This window comes from Rhinoraja longicauda, chromosome 31, assembly GCF_053455715.1.
Source record: "Rhinoraja longicauda isolate Sanriku21f chromosome 31, sRhiLon1.1, whole genome shotgun sequence".
NCBI lineage: Eukaryota > Metazoa > Chordata > Chondrichthyes > Rajiformes > Arhynchobatidae > Rhinoraja > Rhinoraja longicauda.
This window is the reverse complement of record NC_135983.1, coordinates 7,705,755-7,729,144: the sequence shown is the minus strand read 5'-3', so window position 1 is coordinate 7,729,144 and position 23,390 is coordinate 7,705,755. Positions and strand designations below refer to the sequence as shown.

Genomic DNA, 23,390 nt, shown 5'->3' with positions numbered 1-23,390 from the left:
CCACCTACCCAAGTTCTCCAGGGATGCTGACTGACCCACTGAGGTATTGCAGCACTTTGTGGGGGGTTTTCTTGTTGTAAATCAGCATCTGCAGTTCCTTGTTTCCTGAGAAATACTCAAAAGGAGAAAAATGGACAGGCGAAGTTTCAGGTAGGGACCATTCTTCAGATCCAAAATCCCGACTGAAAACGCAGTCTGTCCATTTCCTTTCACAGTTGCTGCCTGAACCACTAAGTTCCTCCAGCACTTTGTTTTTGCTCAAGATTCCAGCAGCTGGAATCTTTTATGTGTTATTTGCATTTGAGTTGCTTTAGAATGTAAGTAGATCTGGCAATTGCGGGCAAAGGCAGGGCAATCAAATCGCCAAGCAAAGAATACCTGGAATCTCATTTCAGCTGGAATACTATAAGCTCAAAACCTTCTCAAATCATACAATTTAGAAGAAATTTTAACACAGTATTTAAGGAATGCAGTAATGGCAGAGGATTGTCTTTTGATGGGAACTATTGAATTATTTGATAGGTTCTGAGTGTTGCAGTAGATACATGGAATATAAAAAAATACTGCACAGGAACAGACCCTTCTGCCCACAATGTCTGTGCCGAATATGATGCGAAGAGAAACTAATGTTAACTGCCTGCATGTGATCTTTATCCCACCATTCTCTGCATGTCCACGCGCCTAAATAGCATGAACGAGAAGATGTGCTGTCCTTGGGGCTTACATTGGGCTTCAATGGGATAATATGTGGCCAAAAGCAGAGACAAGAGCGAACAGAGCAAACTGAGTTCCTATCAGCTAACTGGATATATTGTAAAATGTCCCATGGTATCCTTTGAAATTGGACAATACGCCTTCTTTGTTCAAACGCAAATACTCCGATCACTCATCTCATTTGCAGTTTCTGTTAGTATGCAATTGGGCAGATTTGTCCAGGTAACAAAATTTACCCTTTAAAAATAATTCACTCACTGTGAAGAGCTCTGGACCATCAAGGACAAAGTAATACACAAAAGCAACATCTTTACTGCTGAGATTTGAGTTTCTATTTCATCTTATAAAGCATCCCATTCATCAATAAACACACATCACTCACTGAAATTCTGTTTATCTCATAAAATGTTTCAATCGGAGTCATGGAACATAGAACAGTGCAGCGCAGGAACAGGCCCTTCAGCCCAAAATAGCCATGCTGACCCGTAATTACTGCCGCTTGCATGTGATCAATATCCATTCATTTTTATATTCCTATCTAAAAGCTTCTTAAATGCCATTATCATATATGCCTCCATCATAACCCCGGCAGCACAAACTAGACACCTACCACACTGTATAAAAATACTTGCCCACTCTTCTTTGTAAACCCTTCACCCTCTCACCTTAAAGTTATGCCCTCCAGTAATTAACATTTCCACTCCAGGGAAAAAGATTATGACTGTCCACTCTAGACCTCTCGTAATATTATATACTTCTATCAGATCTTTCCTGAGCCTCTAATGGCTCAGATAAAACAATACAAGTTTGTCCAACTGCTCATTCGAACTAATACCCCCTGATCCAGGCAGCATTCTGGTAAACCTCTTCTGCACCCTCTTCAAAGCCTCCACATCCTTCCTGTAATGGGGCAACCACAACTGCACATAATACTCCAAATATTGCCTGACCAAAGTTTTATAAAGCTGCAACTTGACTCTTGCACTCAATGCCCTGTCCGATGAACGCAAACATATCATACACCTTCTTCACCGCTCTATCTACTTGTATTGCTACTTTCAGGGAGTAATGCACTTGGACTCCAAGATCATTGTATCAATGCCGTTAAAGATCCTGCCATTAACTGCATACTTTCCCCTTGTATTTGACCTCCCAAAGTGCAACCCCACACTTTTGTCTGGATTAAAATCCATCTGCCATTTCTCCACCTATATCTGTAACTGATCCATATTCTGCTGCATCTTTAGACGGCCCTTTTTACTCATTGCAACTCCACCAATTTTAGTTCTGACAACCATACCATATAATAATGGTCATAAAAGCACCAGGGAGGTGACCATGAATATTATTTAAGTCATTGTCAAAGTTAGACATTTAGTTTTGAAAGACAGTTTTTGATACAGTGCAAACAAGCTACCCAATGAAGAAGTTATACCCTGCTTCATCCATCCATTCTACTTTTTCTATGTAGCTTCTTACGCTGAGCCAGTATTTAATTAGCCCATCTCGAATTGTTATTGAGAAGGTAGTGGTGAGCTGCCTTCTTGAACCGCTGCATGTCTATGAGGCATGGGTTTTCCCCCACCTCCACTGTTAGGGAGAGTTCCAGGATTTTGGCATAGCGATGGTGAGGGGACAGTGATATATTTCTGAATCAGAATGGTGTGTGGCTTGGAGGCCAAACTCTAGGTGATGGTGTCCACGAGCTTTTGCAGCCCTTGTCCATGCAGATGGTATAGGTGGTGGGTTTGGTAGATGGTGTCTAAGGAGTGTTAGTGAGTTGTTGCAGGGCATTCTGTAGATGGTACAAACTGCTGTTCCTGTGCCTCGGTGATGGAGTAGGTGAGAGGTTGTGGATGCGGCTGCCTGTCAAGTGGACTGCTTCACCCTGTATAGTGTTAAGCGTCTTAATGGTTGTTGAAGCTGTACCTATCAAGGTAAGTGAAGAGTATTCCATCACACTCGAACCTTAGAAATGGTGGACTGACTTTGGGGAGTTAGTAGGTGAGCTACTCTCGGCAGGATTCCCAGCCTCTGATCTGCTCTTGTAGCCATGTTGTATGTATATATGGTTATTCCAGGTTAGCTTCTGGTCAATGGCAATGACATTGATCTATTTTACAACAATTTCTTTCACCGACCTCCATCAATCGTAGCAATTTTCACAAGTGAAATCATAAACCTCAGCCAGCTTAGGTTGGGTTGGCACAGATGCATAAGAGATCATTATTTTCTAGGTTTACAAAGTAATTGTAAAATTAAAAAATGGTAAACAAACTTATTTTTACGCCAACTTGAAAAGGTCAATGCACACCGATGGAATGGGAATGTGATGCTCTCTGCTGTGATCTCCCCACTGCCGCCCCCACCCCAAACAGACACTGTATAACAGCTTCTACACTGGGTATTAAAAGCAATTCAGCATCATTTTGAAAATGAGAAATGTTAACAATTTGTGCCACACAGCGCAAAGCATGGGGCTTTAAAAGACATCATCCCATCTGCTATATAGTTACTAACTGGTTTAGAAACTTCTATTTCTGCTGAAAAATGCATTTGGTGCCTATTTTTCAATCCAATTAAAATAACTTTTTGGCATTTATTACTGTTTTAAGTAACTCTGCATACTACTTCTCATTTACTAGGCCTGCACAAGGAACAGTATTTCCCATTTAAAGTGATTTGTGAACACTGGTCGACCTCCACAATGGATTTGAATTGAAAAGAGGTAGCGATTAAAGGCTTTTGAATGAGATGTCCTGCTGACTTTATCAATTCTGGTGAATATGTAATGGTGTAATACAACCTGACAGTTATGGTGTAGGGAGGAAAAAAATACTGACTTTCTCATCAGCAACATTTAAGCAGTCTGATTATAGATCAAATACAAAGCCTAGAAGCAGTAAATTTACAAAAAATAAATTGATCAGTGCACTGAATAGTCATATTCAATCTGACAAGAGAACACTGGGATAAAATATCACTAAATTCAGAACGATTAGAGCAAAGCAATTTTCTGGAACAAAATATATTGCTTAAAGCTGTCAGGAAGCAAAAACGTACATAATAAGCAATGACTGCTTGTTGGAGATTTAAAGTGTGGATTGAAATGGACTAATTTTCAAGGTTCTGGAAGAGTAAAAGCAGAGGGGTTTCAGCTGGGCTCACCTGATCAAATACTTGCCCAACTCAACAAAGTGTGGATTCAAGCTCTTTATGAACCAGAGTACATGTTCCATGCTTACAATACCATGCCATGTTGAGGGAGCAGATTCATTGCAATTTTTGGTTGGAAAGCCAAATACATACATGTCCAAATAAGCAAAAAGCTCCTCAGATTAATTCAGAGGCAAGTAAAGAGATGGATGTGTTGCGACCAAAGATCAGCAACATGGACAAATGATTGGAGAGTGCGCAGAGAAGATTCACGAGGACGTTACCAGGGCTCAAGGACCTGGGCTACAGGGAAAGGTTGGGGAGGCTGGGACTTTATTCCTTTACACGCAGGAGGCAGAGGGGTAATCTGACAGAGGTGTATAAAATTATGAGAGGAATGGATAGCGTTAATGCAGAGTTTATCTTCGCAGGATAGGGTAAATTAAAATCCAGAAAGCATGCGTTTAAGGTGAGAGGGGCAAAATTTAATAGGAGCCTGAGAGGCGACCTTTTCACTCAAAGAGTGGTGGGGTATGTGCAGCAAGTTGCCAGAGCACTTGGACCGTTACATGGATGGGAAAGGTCTAGAGGGATATGGCTCAAATGCAAATAGCTGTGATGGCCATCTTGGTCAGCATGGACGAGTTGGAACAAGGGGCCTGTTTCTGTGCACCTCTCTATGAGTCTATGATTATACAGCAACATTAATGTGCTTGGTGAGATCTTGTGGTGTTCATAAGTGTAAAGTATCTCAAGACATTCTTAAAATGCTCTAAGGAAACAGTATAGTGGAGACACGAGGAAATGTCACCCCTCTTTCCCCTTCCATTCGTATCACTCCCGCTGGCTTTACACTTCACTCCTCTTCTTATTTAACACTGTTTTGTCTCCTTTTCATCTGTAATCTTTGTCACCCATTTCCCAATCAAACCCCTTCACCTCTATCCACCTATCACTTGTCGCCCCAACCTCTTTCCCAGCTTTGTTGCCCCTACCACAATTGGACTGCAGAAGGGCCCTGGTCAAAAACATTACTGTCCTTTCCCTCCACAAATGCTGCCAGATCTGCTGAGTTACTCCATCACTTTGCGTTTTGCTACGGAAACAGAAGGTGAACTATGCTTAACACCCAGTATATGGACTGCTTAGAAATGGAAAGAAACCGTGCAAGAAAACTCAGACTTTAATTTAATAGAAACACAATTCCTAATTACAGGTGCAGTAACAGAGTTCAAACAATGAAGGTCTGTCCCCATGATCCTTACCATGGCTGAATTGTGAGCTGTACGACTTCAAAACCCACACACATGGCACCATGGCATATGGTTAAAAGCATACACCAGGTAGACTGAATTATTTTTCATCTTTCTCCTTAAATTCTCTACCCTGGAAGTTATGATTCATCCAAACCCAATCGATTTAGTACAACCTGAAATAGGTATATACATTTCTCTAGGAGTATTTAGGACGAATGCAAAACAGCTAAATGAAAACTGTCTCTGAGGCAACACTTCAGAATACGACCAACAATTTGACACCAGCCATTAGACTGTCATCATGATGTTTCCACTTTTTCTATTGGCAATGATAGCGACCATGAAGTCTTAACAATAAAGAGCGGGCGTTCTGAATACCAACATTTCTGAAATTCAGTTTTATTTTGATATTAAACTTGTTCATTCAATACTTTAAGGTTCAAAGATTTGTTCATTACTATAATACGCTAAGTTCTCAGTTTGATTTGACATAAGTCCACAATAGAGAGTGTGATTACAACTACAATTTGATTGTGATTTATTGAGATAGATACTAAAGAGCCTCACAAATGAGAATGGTATCTTTTTTAAACACATCTTGGAATATTTATGGGCATCTATTCTGAGGTAAGAATTAACAATTGTTAACATTCGGATAAGTTCCTGTCCTGGCTGTTCACCTCCTCTCCCCAAATGAGACTAGATTGAATATAAATAATGTCAGATGAAGAAAGCAGAGACCTTATATACCAAATTATAAAATTATAAAACTACGTGTCACAGTAGTAAAATCGCTGCCTTACAGTCCCAGGTTTGATCCTGACTACTGATGCTGTCTGTGTAGAATTTGTACATTTTCCCTGTGACCGCGTGGGTTTTCCGGTTTCCTCCCACATTCCAAAGATGTGCGGGTTTGTAGGTTAATTGGCCTCTAAATTTTCCCTAGTGTGTAGGATAGCGCTAGTGTACAAGCAATTGCTGGACGGCGCGGTTTCGGTGGGCCCAATGGCCTGTTTCCACACTATCTCTAAAATTAAAAAACAAACTCAAAACAAATCCACTTTGCCAAGCAAGAGAACACCTGAATTGATGTATTCAGGGAGTGATTTGGTGGTAGCAAAGATTATACCGTTTTGACCATTTAGTACCAAGTGTATATAATACCACCTTCTATTTAACTGCTGTTTTTAGAAAATAGACTTGCACCTTGAGATTGGTATTGCCTCACCACAAAGAGGTTGCAAAGCCTTTAAAGTCTAAAAATCCCCAAACTAATATTTTATGCCTACATCATTTCAGCCTATCATAGACATTCCCTTTGTTCCACCCACTGTCCACCCCCACCTTCTCTGCTACCTACACTAGTTTTTTTTTCTTTTGCATTCCTAAAATGTTAACTCTTTCCACTGATGCCGCCTGGCCTGCTGAGTTTTTCCAGCAATTTACATCTTTATTTCAGATTTACAACACAAGCATTTTTTTTGTTTTCCCCATGAATATCCAATTAAGCACTTGATTTTTATCTCTTTGAACCTAGCTTCATATTTTCCCTTGGTGTTCCTTATTTTACACACTTTGCATAGATTGAACATTAATTTGGCTCTACTACTGTCCACTGTCAATCCTAAACCCACAGGCACCTTCTCCACTTCACCTCTCTTTAAATTCTTGGGGGTTTTTTGAGTCAGGGGCAAATTCCTTTCAAACCTACAGCATTGCAGCCACTGCACAGCAATGTCATGCAGTAGGACTCCCTCTAATGCCCCTGCCATTGTAGTTTCCAGTTGTCCATTCAATGGCCTAGCCCCCATCTCAGGATAGAAGACACGAGGCACAAACCTGCCATCAACCACTTCACAAGCAACAAATGCATCGCTCTGGGGGCAATGAAAGTGCCGCCGCTGCCTCAGGGAACACAATAAACATTTCATGGTTCCACATTCTTACTTTTTATATTAATAAAATTATACTGAACTTTAGCCTGTGCCAACAGCTAATTTGCAGTGAAGGGATAGCACTCCTATATTTCTCCATTGTAAAACTACACTTTGACAGACACAAGGCTAGTTTTGTAAAACATGGCAGCCCAGGAGATTTTCAGTGTGATATAGACAAAGTGAAGATACATTAACTGTAAAGAGTAGTACAATGTTTATATTAAAATGGAGAAGCTGACACCTGATCATTGACACAAATTCTGCCGCAAGGCAACATTCTGAAGCCTGACCTTTAAGAGCCACTGCTTTTTGAATATATAAGACATTTAGCTTTTTAATACGTACAAGCTACCATCATAAGTAGACTTTACAAGATGACTTGAAGAAGAATTTCTACTTTTTCTATATACCTGCAAGTCCATGTATTAAATTTAAACACTAACAGAAGGTCCTGAGGTTATACGAGTCTTGCTGCTTGAGACGCTGTCACCTTTTCAAGAACATTATAATTAGTTCCTTTAAACAGGATTTCTCATTTTTCCTAAATGCCTTTTGTGGCATTCTCCTAACCCTGCTGTTATGTTACACAGCAGTCCATTTTAAGTACCCAAGGCCCCATTTGCCACTTCAGCCTGTTCCTTATTCTGAAGCCTGCCACAGAACAGGATCCGTGCAGTGGCGAAAGTACAACATTTAGGACCTTCTCATTCATCAGTGTCAGAATAGCGTGACAGAGTGCTTATTCACACTTACTCATTGTTATTCAATTTGCTGCTTGTTCTGTGTAAAAATTTGGTGCACTCCACAGCCCCATCAATTGTGATCATTTTTCACCCTGGTTCCTGGTTGAGAGGCCTAGTCTCTTGGTGGTAATGCTGGCTCCACAGGCCGACATTGCCAATGTACAAAAAGCTGATTTATGAATATGAAACAACTTCAGTGTCAGGGGAGCAAGTTTATTCACAAGAGATTGAAGAAGATCTCCTCTTGCCTTCCTATAGCTGAACTGCTGATCGCCTGCAATACTCTAATTTTATGCAAAATCTCCACACTTCATTACAAGTGTCTGCCAAGAGCATCCCTGGACAAGCAGAGCAATCAAACTATCTTGCACAGCTTGCTGAAAACCAAATTTGTCTTTTGTCAGCACAAATCGTTTAATTTGATGATTTCAGTCCTGAGCAAGCAAAGCATTTTTAATCTTTTGAACGGCTAGGGTCGCAGTTTCTAATGTAGCTATTCTTCCCCCCCCCCCTCCCCCCCACCCACAGCAAACAAGAATGGAACAATATTTAATCCTACAGATAGATCAGAGAAAAGAAAAAAACGATCCAGATGGAAAAATAAAAATGGAAGTATATCCAACTTTCTTTATTTTCAATTAAGACCATTAAAGAGAAACAAATTCTACAATGCTTTTCAATATCTACCTACCAGAACGAAGAGAGTGGGGGTGTTTTTCATTTGTAACATACACAAAATTCTCCATACATAGAAGTGGCAGCTAACACCAAGGCTAACAGACCATCTTGAAGATTCTATTATCTATTTCTGAACTGCATTGAGGTTAAGAGTTTATAATTCATGGTTATTTTTCTTCCAACTTTGAAGATAGCTATTTATTCGTATGCAATTCTCAATTCCAACTTTATAGAGAGAAAAAATGTTATTTTACATCATGAAATAGCCCATTTTTGCAGGTTTACAGTTTTAAAATGGCACATGAAGATTACAACTCCCTCTACCACTATACAGAATTGGATACTTTCAATGAACAGTTTTTATGCAAGATTTTTATGCAGCATTTATAAAGCTAGAATCAAAGCAAGGGCTGCCATGGTATAGTTAAAAACAGTTGTTTAATGCATGTTACCAGAGACATTCTGGTCAGATGGTCAAGAAAGGAAATTTTACACTGAGATTTTTAATGTTAGACATTGCTGCAGAAATAAATAGTGGATATTAAACCAAAAGAGTAATTGTAAGAAGTGGCAACAAAAGCTTGTTCAAAAAGGTGCAATATTTTATAATGGTATGGGGAGAGCACGTGGGGGGGGGGGGGGGGGGGGGGAATAGATTACACAAAATAGCTTAAGAAAATAACTGCAGATGCTGGTACAAATCGATTTATTCACAAAATGCTGGAGTAACTCAGCAGGTCAGGCAGCATCTCGGGAGAGAAGGAATGGGTGACGTTTCGGGTCGAGACCCTTCTTCAGACTGATGTCGGGGGTGGGACAAAGGAAGGATATAGGTGGAGACAGGAAGATAGAGGGAGCTCTGGGAAGGAGGAGGGGAAGGGAGGGACAGAGGAGCTATCTGAAGTTGGAGAAGTCGACGTTCATACCACCGGGCTGCAAACTGCCCAGGCGAAATATGAGGTGCTGCTCCTCCAATTTCCGGCGGGCCTCACTATGGCACTGGAGGAGGCCACTGAGAGCAGAGGTTTATGGAAGTGAAACCTCTGGAGGGAATTACATACACTGATGAGCCAAAACATTATGACCACCTGCCTAATATGCTGTTGGTCCTCCGCGTGCCGCCAAAACTGCGCCGACCCGCCAAGGCTTGGACTCTACAAGACCCCTGAAGGTGTCCTGTGGTATCTGGCACCAAAACATTAGCAGCAGATCCTTTAGCAGCACCCCACAAGCCTTGCCATTTCAGAGATGCTCTGACCTAGTCGTCTGGCCATAACAATTTGGCCCTCGTCAAAGTCGCTCAGGTCTTTACTCCTGCCCATTTCTCCTGCATCCGACACATCAACTTCAAGAACTGACTGTTCACTTGCTGCCTAATATATCCCACCCCTTGACAGGTGCCATTGTAACAAGTTAATAAATGTTATTCACTTCACCTGTCAGTGGTCATAATGTTTTGGCTTATCGGTGTACATATTTTTTTTGAGTGATCTTGTTCAATTATTCTAGACTTTACATTTAATCCTCCTGTAAAGTTCAAATTTTCCTTGCTATATCAGCTATTCAATACAAATACCATGTAATTGCTCAAATTATTGAACTAAAATCAAAAGGTTTAAACATGTGGGTGGAAAGTAGCTAGCTTTATGCATGGATTTATTTTTAAAAGTTACTATTAGCATCACAGAATACTAATTCTCTCCAATACTAATTCAATCTAACCAATCATTTCTCCAAAAATGATCACAATGGTCAAAATAAAAGATATTTCCTCTCGCCCTACAAAACAAATCTTCGTTGGATTCGAACTCCACCAATATCTCAAAAATAAAATGATAAATTCCTTGAAATTCAAGTGTAATTATTTTGATAAATATGCAATTGATATCCAGAAAATTTCGTACAGGTGATAAGATTAAAAATTAAGCAACCAATTTTTTTACATCAATTTGTTATATAAATCTATTGTCAATATTTAAGAATGCAATAGACAATAGGTGCAGGAGGAGGCCATTCGGCCCTTCGAGCCAGCACCGCCGTTCAATGTGATCATGGCTGATCATTCTCAATCAGTACCCGGTTCCTGCCTTCTCCCCATACCCCCTGACTCCGCTATCCTTAAGAGCTCTAAATAGCTCTCTCTTGAAATGTTAGGAATTACACAATTTTAAATTAAGTGAACTGGATATATTGCCAAAAGTAGTACATCTGGAGGTTAAACTGTCCCAATCCCTCTGCAATCACAAATTGGGAGGGAAAAAATCATAATGAAGGACTGGATTCAGTAATCATTGTTTTTTAAACTCTGAAAATTTTGTTTTCTCCAGCGTTTTCACAGAGAATATCACCGCTAATGTAAAAAACCCTAGGTAAAAATAGACAGTGGCTTAAGCCAAAAATAGTTCCTGGGATGTACTTGGTGAAAGTCTGCTTTACATGCAAGGAGAATGCTCTTCCCATATGACGGAGTTTATTTTCCCAAACTATTAGTAAACAATAAAAAGACAGTTTAAAAGTCAAGCATGATTAGTACAAGATATTAGTTTCAAGTAACAGATTTTGCACCAACTCAAACCCCCCCCATCCCATATCGACCTTTCTGTCCCGAGCATCCTCCATTGCCAGTGAGGCCACATACTAACTGGGAGAAAACCACCTTCTATTCTGCTTGGGTAGCCTACAACCCGGTGGTATATTACATTTTCCAACATTTGGTAACCTCTAACAACCCCCCACCCCCCTCCTCTTTCTCCTCCACACACCCCTTTCCTCCCCCACCTCCTCCTTTTCTCCCTCACATCCCTCTTTTCTCCTCCACATCCCCCTTTTCTCCCCCACATCCATACCTCTCCTAATCCCAACCTGGATTCACACCTATTTCTTCCTTTCCCCTCCACCTTCATTCCCTCCTCTGGCTTCGCAATTTGCAACTCGAGTCTTTTGTCTTTCATCTCTGGCCTTTGTCCAGACATCTGCCAATCAACCCCCCTCGCCTGTGTTTACCTATTACCTGCTCTTTGTCCTGCCCCCCCCTCTTGAAGGTTTTTTCACCCCCCCCTCCCACAAGCAGTCTGAAGAAGAGTCCCGATCTGCCACCTATCAATGCTCTCTAGATCTGAGGAATTACTCTAGCACTTTGTGTCTTTAAAAAAAGAAAACCTACCTTCCCAGAGGGCAGTATTGTGCCATGCACTCAGTTTTTGTTATACAAAGAACAACAATTCTAACAGTGCAGCATGACTTCAGTGAAGGGACAAGTTTGTCTCAGATTTTTAATTGTTTGATTTTAATTTTAGAGACGCAGCATGGAAACAGGCCTTCTGGCCCGCGCAGTCCATTCTACCCATCGATCACCCGTGCACACTAGTTCCATGGTACTCCACTTTCTATAGGTTAGGGGGCAATTTCCAGAGGCCAATTAATCTACAAACTGAGCATCTTTGGAATGTGGGAGGAAACTGGAGCCCCCAGATGCGGGAATTGCATCTACAACATGCCCTCTTGCTGAAACAATAGGGCAGCTAGTCACATCTTGGCATTTTTACAGCAGCAAATAAACTGTCCACCTGTGTATCCGTTTTTCATCTCAAAGGTAGAGAAGATGACGACAGTTTCAATCTCCAATGTGAGAGAAGCTGTTATCACAGAACTCCCTCCTGGTCATGGCTAACTCCATGTAACTGCATCTACAATCCATGCAAACTTGCTGGTGCTATTTCAGAACGAGCCTTTCTGCATAATATCTACAAAGGTACAGGTGTCATGGAAAGTAATGTATAATTCATGTCGGGTTCCAACTGACTCCAGCAAACAGCAGTACATGATGCTTCAAAATCAGCTCTAACCCCTATTTTGGCTTAATGCAACACTCCTCTAACTGCAAAGCTCTGCCAAAGCGAGTTTCATTTACCTCCTGGACATTTCCAAAATGAAAAATGGACTGGAATGCAAACAGTGCCACCTATACATCAATAAATTCAAAACATGTTGCCTGGAAGCAAAGTTTTGAACAAATGCACATACCAGAGATTTCTTCAAGCACAAGCCAATCAAATTTACATTTGGATGATACAAGTAGCATCAAATTCTAAAAAGCAAAGTGGATGAGAACTATTACCAATTACTCAACTAATCGGCGGCAAGAGTCCAAAAGAAAAAATATGGGATTTTAATGGTTAAAGACATGGAAATAAATGAATGCGAAAGGACAATAAAATGCAGTGTTCAGAAATTTTCATTTAGTTTTAGTTTACAGATAGTGTCGAAACAGGCCCTTCAGCCCGTCAAGTCAGTGCCGAACAGCGATCCCCATACACTAACTACACACGCACTAGGAACAATTTACAATTTCTACCGAACCCAATTAACCAACAAACCTGTGTAAGAAAGAACTGCAGATGCTGGTTTAAACCGAAGATAGACACAAATGGCTGGAGTAACTCAGCGGGACAGGCAGCATCTCTGGGGATAAGGAATGGGCGACGTTTTGGGTCGAGACACTTCTTCGGACTGGTGTAGGTTTGTTTAACCTACAGACCTGTGCGCCTTTGGAGTGCGGGAGGAAACCGGAGCACCGGGAGAAAAACCCACGTGGTGATGGGGAGAACGTACAAACTCCGTACAGACATCACCCGGGTGTCTAAGAAAATAACTGCAGATGCTGGTACAAATCGAAGGTATTTATCCACAAAATGCTGGAGTAACTCAGCAGGTCAGGCAGCATCTCAGGAGAGAAGGAATGGGTGACGTTTCGGGTCGAGACCCTTCTTCAGACTGATGTCAAGGGGGCGGGACAAAGGAAGGATATAGGTGGAGACGGGAAGATAGAGGCTGTAAGGAGGCAACTCTTCCGCTGCGCCACAGTGCTGCCCAATTTCTCAAGGGAATTTTAAAACAAGCTTTCGTTGTACAAAGAATTTGCAGCTCTCTCTGCCATTGAAGCTGCATTTGGTTGCAAGTTGAGGATTTTTGACGAGCCAAAAAAAAAACCAATTCAAAAACAACCCCACAGGCACAAAAGGAACCCTGGTACTGTTTGACAGTTTTCTTTTTACAGAAGGCTCTCATGAGACTAACAATGAAAGGATCAAAAGGCAAGTAATGTTATACACCAGGCACAAGAAATCAAGCTGTTTGAGAATTTACAATCTTTTCAGAAAAACATCAAGATAACTCCCTCTTTACTCCCTTCCTGCTCAACATGGGCCAACCCCAAAGAGCAAATAAAATGAGTGTTAAAAAGAGGGGGTCAGTCAACAAGACTGCACAAAGCATTTGACAGCATTCTCATTGATCAAATCTAACCTACTTAAAATGTACTGTACAGCACACTTGAACACAATTGTGCGCATGTATCTTCAATGAAAGTACCTCAAAACTCAAAGACAATGCACCCCAAGAAACAGCTAAAAATCTCTCTGTAGCAAATTGCACACCAATGAGCTGTATATGCAACTTCCAAAACAATTACATGATTCAGGTTTTTAGAAAGCCTCTCAACGGACCAGGCTTGAGTTCAATTTTAATGCAACGACACCACCTACTGGTTTACAAAGCAATCAGCCGCTATCTGAGATGCACTTCAAAAATGCAAATCGCACGCAGAAATAATTTATTCCAGCTTGTACCACCCTGCTGCTTATATTGTTTTATTTATGTATCAGTCAGCATCTGTAGAGAGAGAGAGAATTAGCATGAATGTTTCATGGCAATTACCCCTCATCAGAATTGTTCATCAGTATGGTCAGCACAATCTGTTTTTGTCAGGAAGACTCTGGATTCATCCGGTAGTCAAACCAGGTGACTTTTGTCTTTGTTGACTTGAAGCCACAAGGCTTTGGTCGTGCAGTTATGATAGAGTCAAGAGAAAAATTAGAAATTAAAAGAGATCACTGGTGGAACGATGAATCAAATCTATTGGAAGTAAGTTTAAAAACTACTGCCAATGAGCTGTGCATCCATAACAGCATGTGGAGCAGAGGAAAGATGATGGTACATGATATCACTACCCAATATATTGAACACTGGCGGGACAGAGAGAACACAAACAGCAGGCAGCAATACATGGAACACCCATTAGTGCAAACAACAAATATAACCAGACAAATATCTGAATAAGTGAGAGAAGGAACAATGCCAAAGAGAAAGAAAGTTTTATTTTTAAATCACTTCCATACTTACGAGTGATCATTTTCCAAATCAGGATCACAAATCCAAAACCCAATATTAAAATGATATGCATATCTTGGCTCTTTGAAAGAGATATCTGAATATTCTTTCTCTTCTGCCCCATCCCCACGTCACTGTTTTGCTTTTCAATTACTTTACAAATCAAGGATTGATGACAACTCAAAGTTAATGCTATTGTAATGGAAAACTCAATTAGTGCTTGTAAGATATTAACACATCTAAACACAAAATACTGTCTGCGCTGCGTACCTCTTCATTCAAATGTTCAGCAAACGTAAGAGAAACTCACCCATAGTTACGTATGGCAATGTGTCAGTTGATCCATGTGGATAAATGCTATAAAGATGGGGACCAGTACTGTCTACTCCTCCAAGTACCAGCGCTGCACCAATGTATCCTTGATATCTAGTTCAGGAAAGAGGAACAGGTTACTTGTTTGCTGGTAGAAGTGGCAGAACTTAAAAGGTGGCTGAAAATATTTCAAGAAAAATCAGAATTTCAAAAATGTGGACGATAACCATATATCAAAATAAATATCTACATACATATTTATGATTATATACAGATATGTTTAAGAATAAAAATAACAAATGTCTATTCCGCAATTACAAATGCCTTGTTGCCCAAGTACTAACAAGTGCTCTCTCATCCAGAGATGTTATCTTATTTTTACTTGCTGTTTCAGGGACTCCAAAGATCAGAATAAAATCTTCAACTATACCATTCACTGCCACATTAATACATAAAACGATGCAAATAAACAAACTGAGTTTTACTATTTATTTGATTAAATGTAGATAGTAGGCTCTGAACTAGCTAAATTACCCGGCATTTTGATTTAGTTTGGTGGAATTAAAGTTATTCACATAATTTACATTGAGCCCCATTCAACAAGGAACCAAAACTTATACACAACTAACAATCACCAACATTTTAGAATTACAATCCATTGAGAAACAAAATATTGCATATGCTAGGAACCTTTTTAAAAAAAAAAGCATAAAATTATGGGAGTATTAGGTGAACCAAAATATTTGTGGAAAAAGTTAATGTTCAGAAAACACCATTTTTCCATTAAAGCTGCCATTGCTAGAGTGTGGAGTATGTTCTGCTCTTGTCAAAGTTATTCCAATTAAATTACATGTGTGCAGATGTCTGAAGCACTCAACTCCTACTTTATTAGCTCATCTAGCTCAATTTATGACTGGATAATTCATTTCCTTTAGTAACTTTAACAAAACTTTTAAGAGAAGATTAGACTGTACCGTTTCAGAAAACAATCAGCGACCATCGCAGCTGCTGGAGATTTAGAGCAATACACATACTTTTCAGAAGAGAAAAAAACCTGCATAGCACAAAGGTTTACCACAGTTGTGCTTCCAATTAATGAAAACATCTGAATCATTAGTTTTAACTGGTGACATGCTGGGTCTAAGAATCAATAAGCAAATACTTTAGTAGATAGGGAACTAGATGAGGATGAAAGTTGGACTCAAATTAGATAGATCTGCTGCAATAAATTAATTACAGAGAGCTTAATCTACAAGGTAGAGAGATAAAACAAAATTGATGTTTAAACTGGTGGCAGGGTTCCTTGAACGCAGCAGAGCTGATTAAATAAATCATATGTCTTGTCTAATAAGGGAAGTCAAGTCATATCTGCTTCAGGATGGTAGGTTAGTCTGTGTATTGTTACTGAACTAGTCATCTGGAGACACAAACTAAATTCAGAGATGGCAAATTCAACCTCAGCAGTTTGTTTCTGAATTTTAATTGAGTTTTATTAAAGTTCTGAAACGAATACTCGGATTAAAAGTGACTTTAAAATTCAGAATCTTGTAAATACCTATCTCATTCCCTGAAGCTTCTGCACAAAGGCAAAAAGTTTAGCCTCGAGGTGACTGCAGCCCATTGCTAATGTGCTGATTTGCAGTTGGGCCTGTGGATGACTCCACAATTATACCTATTCATTGTTGCCCTGTCATGCCTTTGCAAGTCACTCAGCTAAATCAAATATTGCCTGCAACACCCCAAAATGAAATCTCTCCACGAGCATCTTATTAGGACCAAGGGTGAGCTATAAGTGCTGGCTTTTGGCAGGACAATTGTCATGGAAACGAATACCCACGATAGTCAAACAGGACAGGTCTTAAGGCAGAATACTTAGGCAGGTAATACAATTTAGATCAACGGTGATAATAGACAATAGGTGCAGGAGTAGGGCATTCAGCCCTTCGAGCCAGCACCGCCATTCAATGTGATCATTGCTGATCATTCTCAATCAGTACCCAGTTCCTGCTTTCTCCCCATACCCCCTGACTCCGCTATCCTTAAGAGCTCTATCTAGCTCTCTCTTGAATGCATTCAGAGAATTGGCCTCCACTGCCATCTGAGGCAGAGAATTCCACAGATTCACAACTCTCTGACTGAAAAAGTTTTTCCTCGTCTCCGTTCTAAAAGGTCTACCTCTTATTCTTAAACTGTGGCCCCTTGTTCTGGACTCCCCGAACATTGGGAACATGTTTCCTGCCTCTAACGTGTCCAACCCCTTAATAATCTTATACGTTTCGATAAGATTCCCTCTCATCCTTCTAAATTCCAGTGTATACAAGCCTAGTCGCTCCAGTCTTTCAACATATGACAGTCCTGCCATTCCGGGAATTAACCTAGTAGACCTACGCTGCACGCCCTCAATAGCAAGAATATCCGTCCTCAAATAGGGAGACCAAAACTGCAAATCTAAGATAGGTAAATTGGACTGCAAACTAACCAAATTCAGAGAGGTGCCGTAATAAAAAGTACGTAAGGAAATACAATTGCAAAAAAATTGCAGGCTAATCAGATGAAAGATTTGAATACTAATTGGCACTGTCTGATCAAGAGTAATGGGAACAAAATAAATAAGAATAGATGGATTCCAACAAAAATAATTTTTAATGGAATCCAATCGATATAGGGATATAACATTTATGAGGAATATAAAGGTGTTAAGAGGACAATCTAAATATGAATAGGCAAACTTAAAGAGCACAAGGAAGCAAATTGGTGGTTTCTACAAAAGGAAAATAAGTTTTAAAATTAGAGAAATAAAGTTATGGTCAAAGGAAACAGAAACCTTATTTCACTGAGAGAAAACAGGTCTTAAAGAACACTGCACTGGTTTTTTTTGGATAAAATAAAAAGACTCAAGCAAATGTGAATGATCGCTGCAGGAGGGAAATGTTCAAATATAAACATCAACATAAAAGTAATTCAGATAAAATGGAGACAAGAATCTGCAGATCCTGGAATCTTCAGCAAAAATCTGTTTGCAGTGCATTGGGCCGTGTCAGAATTCAAATAGGTAAAAACGACATTCTCCTGTCAGCTTTAGCTCAGTCAATAACATTCTCCCTTCAAAGGCAGTGGTTGTGGGTTTGAAGCCCCACTCCACACACTGCAACACAAATGTTCCGTGCTGTCCCGAGGCAGTGCTGTGATATCACAGAAGTTCTTCATAGTGTCTTTGCCAATAATTATCCCGCTAAACAACTCTTCACAACGGAAATAGAGCAGGCACCTTGTCATAATCACATTGCTGATTATGAATGTTTATGTGACACAAATTGTAGCCATGGTTCCTACATTGTAGGAATAGCCAAAAGCTGCATCAAGCTGTGGGGTAGAAACACAAAGCGCTGGAAAAACCTCAGCAGGTCAGGCAGCATCTTTGGAAGGAATGAACAGAAACGTTTCAGGTTAGATCCCCTCTTCAAAGTGTTTTTTGTTTTCAGCTGAGGTTTGTTTCTCCACCTGGTGGGAGGAGTTGAATGAAAATCACCTCAGAGGTTCGACTGGAAATCGGGAAGAGTTCAGATAAGGTGCCAGTTGTCATAGCCCAAAAGACGGGTCTTTGAGGAGAGGTCCTTGATTAGCAAGTACATCGGGTCAATGAAAACTGTCTCTCCAACATTATTTCCATAAGAACAAATGGAAAACTCCCCAGGCCCACATGGCAAACATCCCCCAGAGTAGCAGATGCGGCTTAGTGAATGGGGACTTTTGTTTTACACCAAAACCCTAGGAGATAAGCTGCTGCGCAGAGCTCATCGAGAAAAAAGAGTAAAGCAAATAAATGATAAGCCAATTAATTTGTGCAGTGAATGAAATTCATCAACACTTCAACAGAAATTGGCTACTCAGGGACATTGGGCAGTGGTTTTTAAAGGGTAAGTTGTGCTGAACTGATTTAATTGGATCTTGAGAGGGAATCAAACTTTATGGATATAATTGGGGAAATATAATTTTCCAAATCATTGACAGAGTGCCAGTGTCTATTAAGCCATATGGTGTCAGAGGAATGAAACCTTGTGACTACATGCATTCAAGAGAGAACTAGATAGAGCTCTTAAGGATAGCGGAGTCAGGGGGTATGGGGAGAAGGCAGGAACGGACGGGGTACTGATTGAGAATGATCAGCCATGATCACATTGAATGGTGGTGCTGGCTCGAAGGGCCAAATGGCCTCCTCCTGCACCTATTGTCCATTGTCTACAAAGATCGACAAGGTAGGATTGTCACAATACCATGGGAATCTACGCAGGAAACATGTTCCCAATGTTGGGGGAGTCCAGAACCAGGGGCCACAGTTTAAGAATAAGGGGTAGGCCATTTAGAACTGAGATGAGGAAAAACCTTTTCACTCAGAGAGTTGTAAATCTGTGGAATTATCTGCCTCAAAAGGCTGTGGAGTGCCTTTCAAGAGAGTTAGATAGAGCTCTTAATGATAGCGGAGTCAGGGGGTATGGGGAGAGGGCAGGAAGGAGGTACTGATTGTGGATGATCAGCCTTGATCACATTGAATGGCGGTGCTGGCTCAAAGGCCCGAATGGCCTACTCCTGCACCTATTGTCTATTGACTGTTTCTGTTTAAAATAAACCTCCAGAACATTAATTTTTAATGACAGAAATATTAAGATATATTGCCAGGCAAATAACGTGAAGCAGTGAGCTAGAGGAGAAAAAGTCAAACTAAACATAGCACAAAAAGTAAGGAAATTTGTGTTTGGTAGATTATTTCTTTGTTGTAACAATGCTTCTTGGCAATAAATCTTATACCGTTGGAAAGCCTGTTTATTCCCCCTTTTAAATGGTGCCACATTTGTAAGGAACATGCATTTGTGGGATGAGCAGCAGAGCTGAGTATATGGGTTGCGCCCATGAAAAATTTGCCAAATCTTCTCTGCCAATGCCAAACAGCTTATTCTGCTGTTGCTATTGACTCTTGTTTTGAGCTTCTGGTACCACCAGGTGCTGACAATCAGGTGCCTGATTGGCACCTGATTGGCAGCATCTGTGAGCATGGGCCATGCTACAGTGGTCAGTAGGTGTCTGCTCCAAGAATCGGCATGCCACGTTTGACTGATCTGGATAGGGCCCGTGCGATAGGGCAATTTCAAGCTGGTGTTCCGCAAAACCAAGTTGCGGCATTATTTGGAGTGAGCCCTAGTACCATCTCCAAAGTGAAGGCCAAGTTCCATATAACGGGAGATGTCAGAGACAGGCCGCGAAGTGGGCGTCCCAAGAAGACGACACCCGAAGAAGACCGTTTCCTCACCCTGTCAGCACTTAGGAACCGTAGGCTGTCTTCTACAGATTTGCAGTCAAGGTTTGCAGGACGATATGGCCGACGGCTCTCTGCCCAGACAATTCGGAACAGACTGCATGCAGCCGATCTCTGGTCTCATAGGGCTGCCAGGAGGCCTGTCATGACTGCCCTTCACCGTCAGGCCCGTTTGTGCTGGTGTCGGCAACACGTGCACTGGAACCTGAACATGTGGAGGAACGTTATGTTCAGCGATGAGTCCAGATTCTGCCTACGGCAGTTGGATCATAGGGTCAAAGTGTGGAGAAGACGCGGAGAACGCTATGCTGATTGCTGCACCGATAGAGTAACATCTTTTGGTGGAGGCAGTGTGATGGTGTGGGGCGGCATCTCCCTCACTGGAAAAACGAGGCTTGTCATCATTGGAGGCAATCTCAATGCAGAGAGATATCGAGATGAGATTCTGCAACCAGTGGCAATCCCATATCTCCACAGTCTGGGACCGAACACTATCCTCCAAGATGACAATGCTCGCCCCCACAGAGCAGGGTTTCTCAGAGACTACCTCCAGAATTTGGGAGTGGAGAGGATGGAATGGCCTGCCAGCAGTCCTGACCTCAACCCCATTGAACACTTGTGGGATCAGCTTGGGCATGCTGTTCGTGCCAGAGTGACCAACACAACCACGTTGGCTGACTTGTGACAAATGCTGGTTGAAGAATGGGATGCCATCCCACAACAGTGTGTGACCAGGCTGGTGACCAGCATGAGGAGGAGGTGCCAGGCTGTTGTGGCTATGTATGGTTCTTCCACACGCATGTGCATCCCTTGAAGGTAGGAGTAGGAGTGCAATTAGAAGGGAAACCAGGACGGTAAAAGGGGGAACATAAGATAACTTTGCCTTTGGCAGGTAAGGTAAAGGGAAAATCTGAAGAGATTATATTAAAGAGTAACCAGGGAGAGAATGGGGCCCTTTAAAGATCAACAAGGTCGCCCATGTGTGGTGCCACAGAAGATGGCAAGGTGTTAAATTACTATTCTGGGAAACTTAATAGTGATGTTTTGAAGAGAGTCCACATTGCAGAAGAGGAAATGTTGGAGGGCAGATAAGTCCCCCGGACCGAGAACTTGCGGGAAGCCAGGAAAGAAATAGCAAGACCCGTGCCAGAGATATTTGTAACAGTGATAGCCACAGGTGTGGTGGTGGAAGGCTGCAGGATGGCTAATGTGGCTAGACTGCAAGAGTGGCTAAGGTTGTGCCACTGTTGCATGGCTAGGATAAGCCTGGGAACTGGTAATTGGAAGGGATTCTGAGAGACAGATTGCATTTGGAAAGGCAAGGATCAAATAGGGACAGTCAGCATGGCTTGGTGCTTGGGAAATGGTGTCTCACTAATTTGTTTGTGTGTTTTGAAGAGCTGACCAAGAATGTTGATGAGGGCAGTGGGGAAGACATTGCCCATATGAACTTTAACAAGGCCTTTGACAAGGAAAGACATGGTAGGTTGGTCTGGGAGGTTAGAACAAAGTTGCCAACTAGATACAAAAGTAGCTTGAAGGTGGCAGACGGGTAGAGTATTATTTTTCACACTGGAGGCCTGTAATAACAGTGTGCCACAGGGATCGGTTCTGGATCCACTGTTGTTTAGATTAGTTTTTTATCATAGAAACCAGGGTGCAATGCAATCCCTTGTTTGCATGAAGCTCAGAGTAAACAGAATACATGATGATAGATACAACAATAAATGCAACAAATATAAAACAGCAAAATAGCACAAAATTGTAATGCAGTCTGAAGCGGTCTAAAAAATATATATTCCAGTGCAAGAACAGAATCACCGCATGAGGTAGTTACGGCTAAGGATATGTGGCTACACTTCAAGAAAGAGGATGCAAAAGAGTTGATTTGTTCAGGAGTCTGTTAGAGTCTGTGGAGAAGAAACAATTAAGCTTGAATGTCTGAGCTTTCAAGCTCCTGTATCTTCTCCCAGAAGGTAACAGAGAGAAAAGTGAATGGCCATGGTGGTAGGCATCATTGACTTCCAGCCTTACTGATACAATGCAGCATTAAGATGGACTGGATGGAAGGAAGTGATGAGCCAGTGATAGACTGGGCAATATTCACCAGTCTCTGCAGGCTCAAGAATGGAGTAGTCGTCATACAAGGCTGAGGTGCATCCTGTGAGAATACGTTCCAGAGTGCGTCTGTAGAAGTTTGAGAGAATCTTCATGGACATGCTGAATCTTGCCAGACATCTATGAAAGCAAATACGCCGTTGTGTTTGCTCAAACATCACAACAGTGTAAAGGAACCAGGTTAGGTTGCTGGTGATATGGATGCCTAGGAGCTTGAAGCCGATGACCATCTCTACAGCAGCTCTGTTGATGAGGACAGGGTCATCGACATGCCATCGACACTGCTCTTCACACTGCACTGACCCACCTTGAACACCAGGGGAGCTATGTGAGGATGCTCTTCCTCGACTTCAGCTCTGCCTTTAACACGGTCATCCCGAGCAGACTGGTCACCAAACTTTCTGACCTTGGATTTTCCCAAACCATCTGCCAATGGATCAAGGACTTCCTGACCAACCGCCCCCAGACCGTCAAAATAGGCCCTCACCTCTCCTCCACCATTACACTGAGCACCGGCTCACCACAGGGCTGTGTGTTGAGCCCCATCCTTTACTCCCTCTACACTCACGACTGCGCCTCCACCCATCCCACCAACACCATCATCAAGTTCGCGGATGACACGACTGTGGTTGGACTCATCTCAGGAGGAGATGAGACAGCCTACAGGGATGAAATCCAAAGGCTGGCAGCATGGTGTTCAGTGAACAATCTTGTCCTGAACTCCTCCAAAACAAAGGAACTTATAATTGACTTTAGGAAAACCAGTGTAGAATACGACCCACTCTACATCAATGGGGTCTGTGTGGAAAGGGTACCCGCTTTCAGGTTCCTGGGTACGCACATCGCAGAGGATCTTACCTGGTCTACCAACACCATCACCACAGTGAAGAAGGCACAGCAGAGACTCCACTTCCTGAGGATCCTCAGGAAAACCAACCTGCAGGAGAAGCTCATGATGTCCTTCTATCGCTGCTCCATCGAGAGTGTGCTGGCATAC

The 23,390-nt window shown here is 41.6% G+C and overlaps 1 protein-coding gene across 1 annotated transcript in view; it reads right to left on the bottom strand.

Annotated features, from left to right (window-relative positions):
- Positions 1-23,390, bottom strand: part of psmb7 (proteasome 20S subunit beta 7) — a 62,880-nt gene that overhangs the window by 28,220 nt on the left and 11,270 nt on the right. Inside the window, exon 5 of the mRNA XM_078426432.1 lies at positions 14,963-15,078. Within this exon, the coding sequence (XP_078282558.1) occupies positions 14,963-15,078 (116 nt within the window). The remainder of the gene's footprint in view (positions 1-14,962; positions 15,079-23,390) is intronic.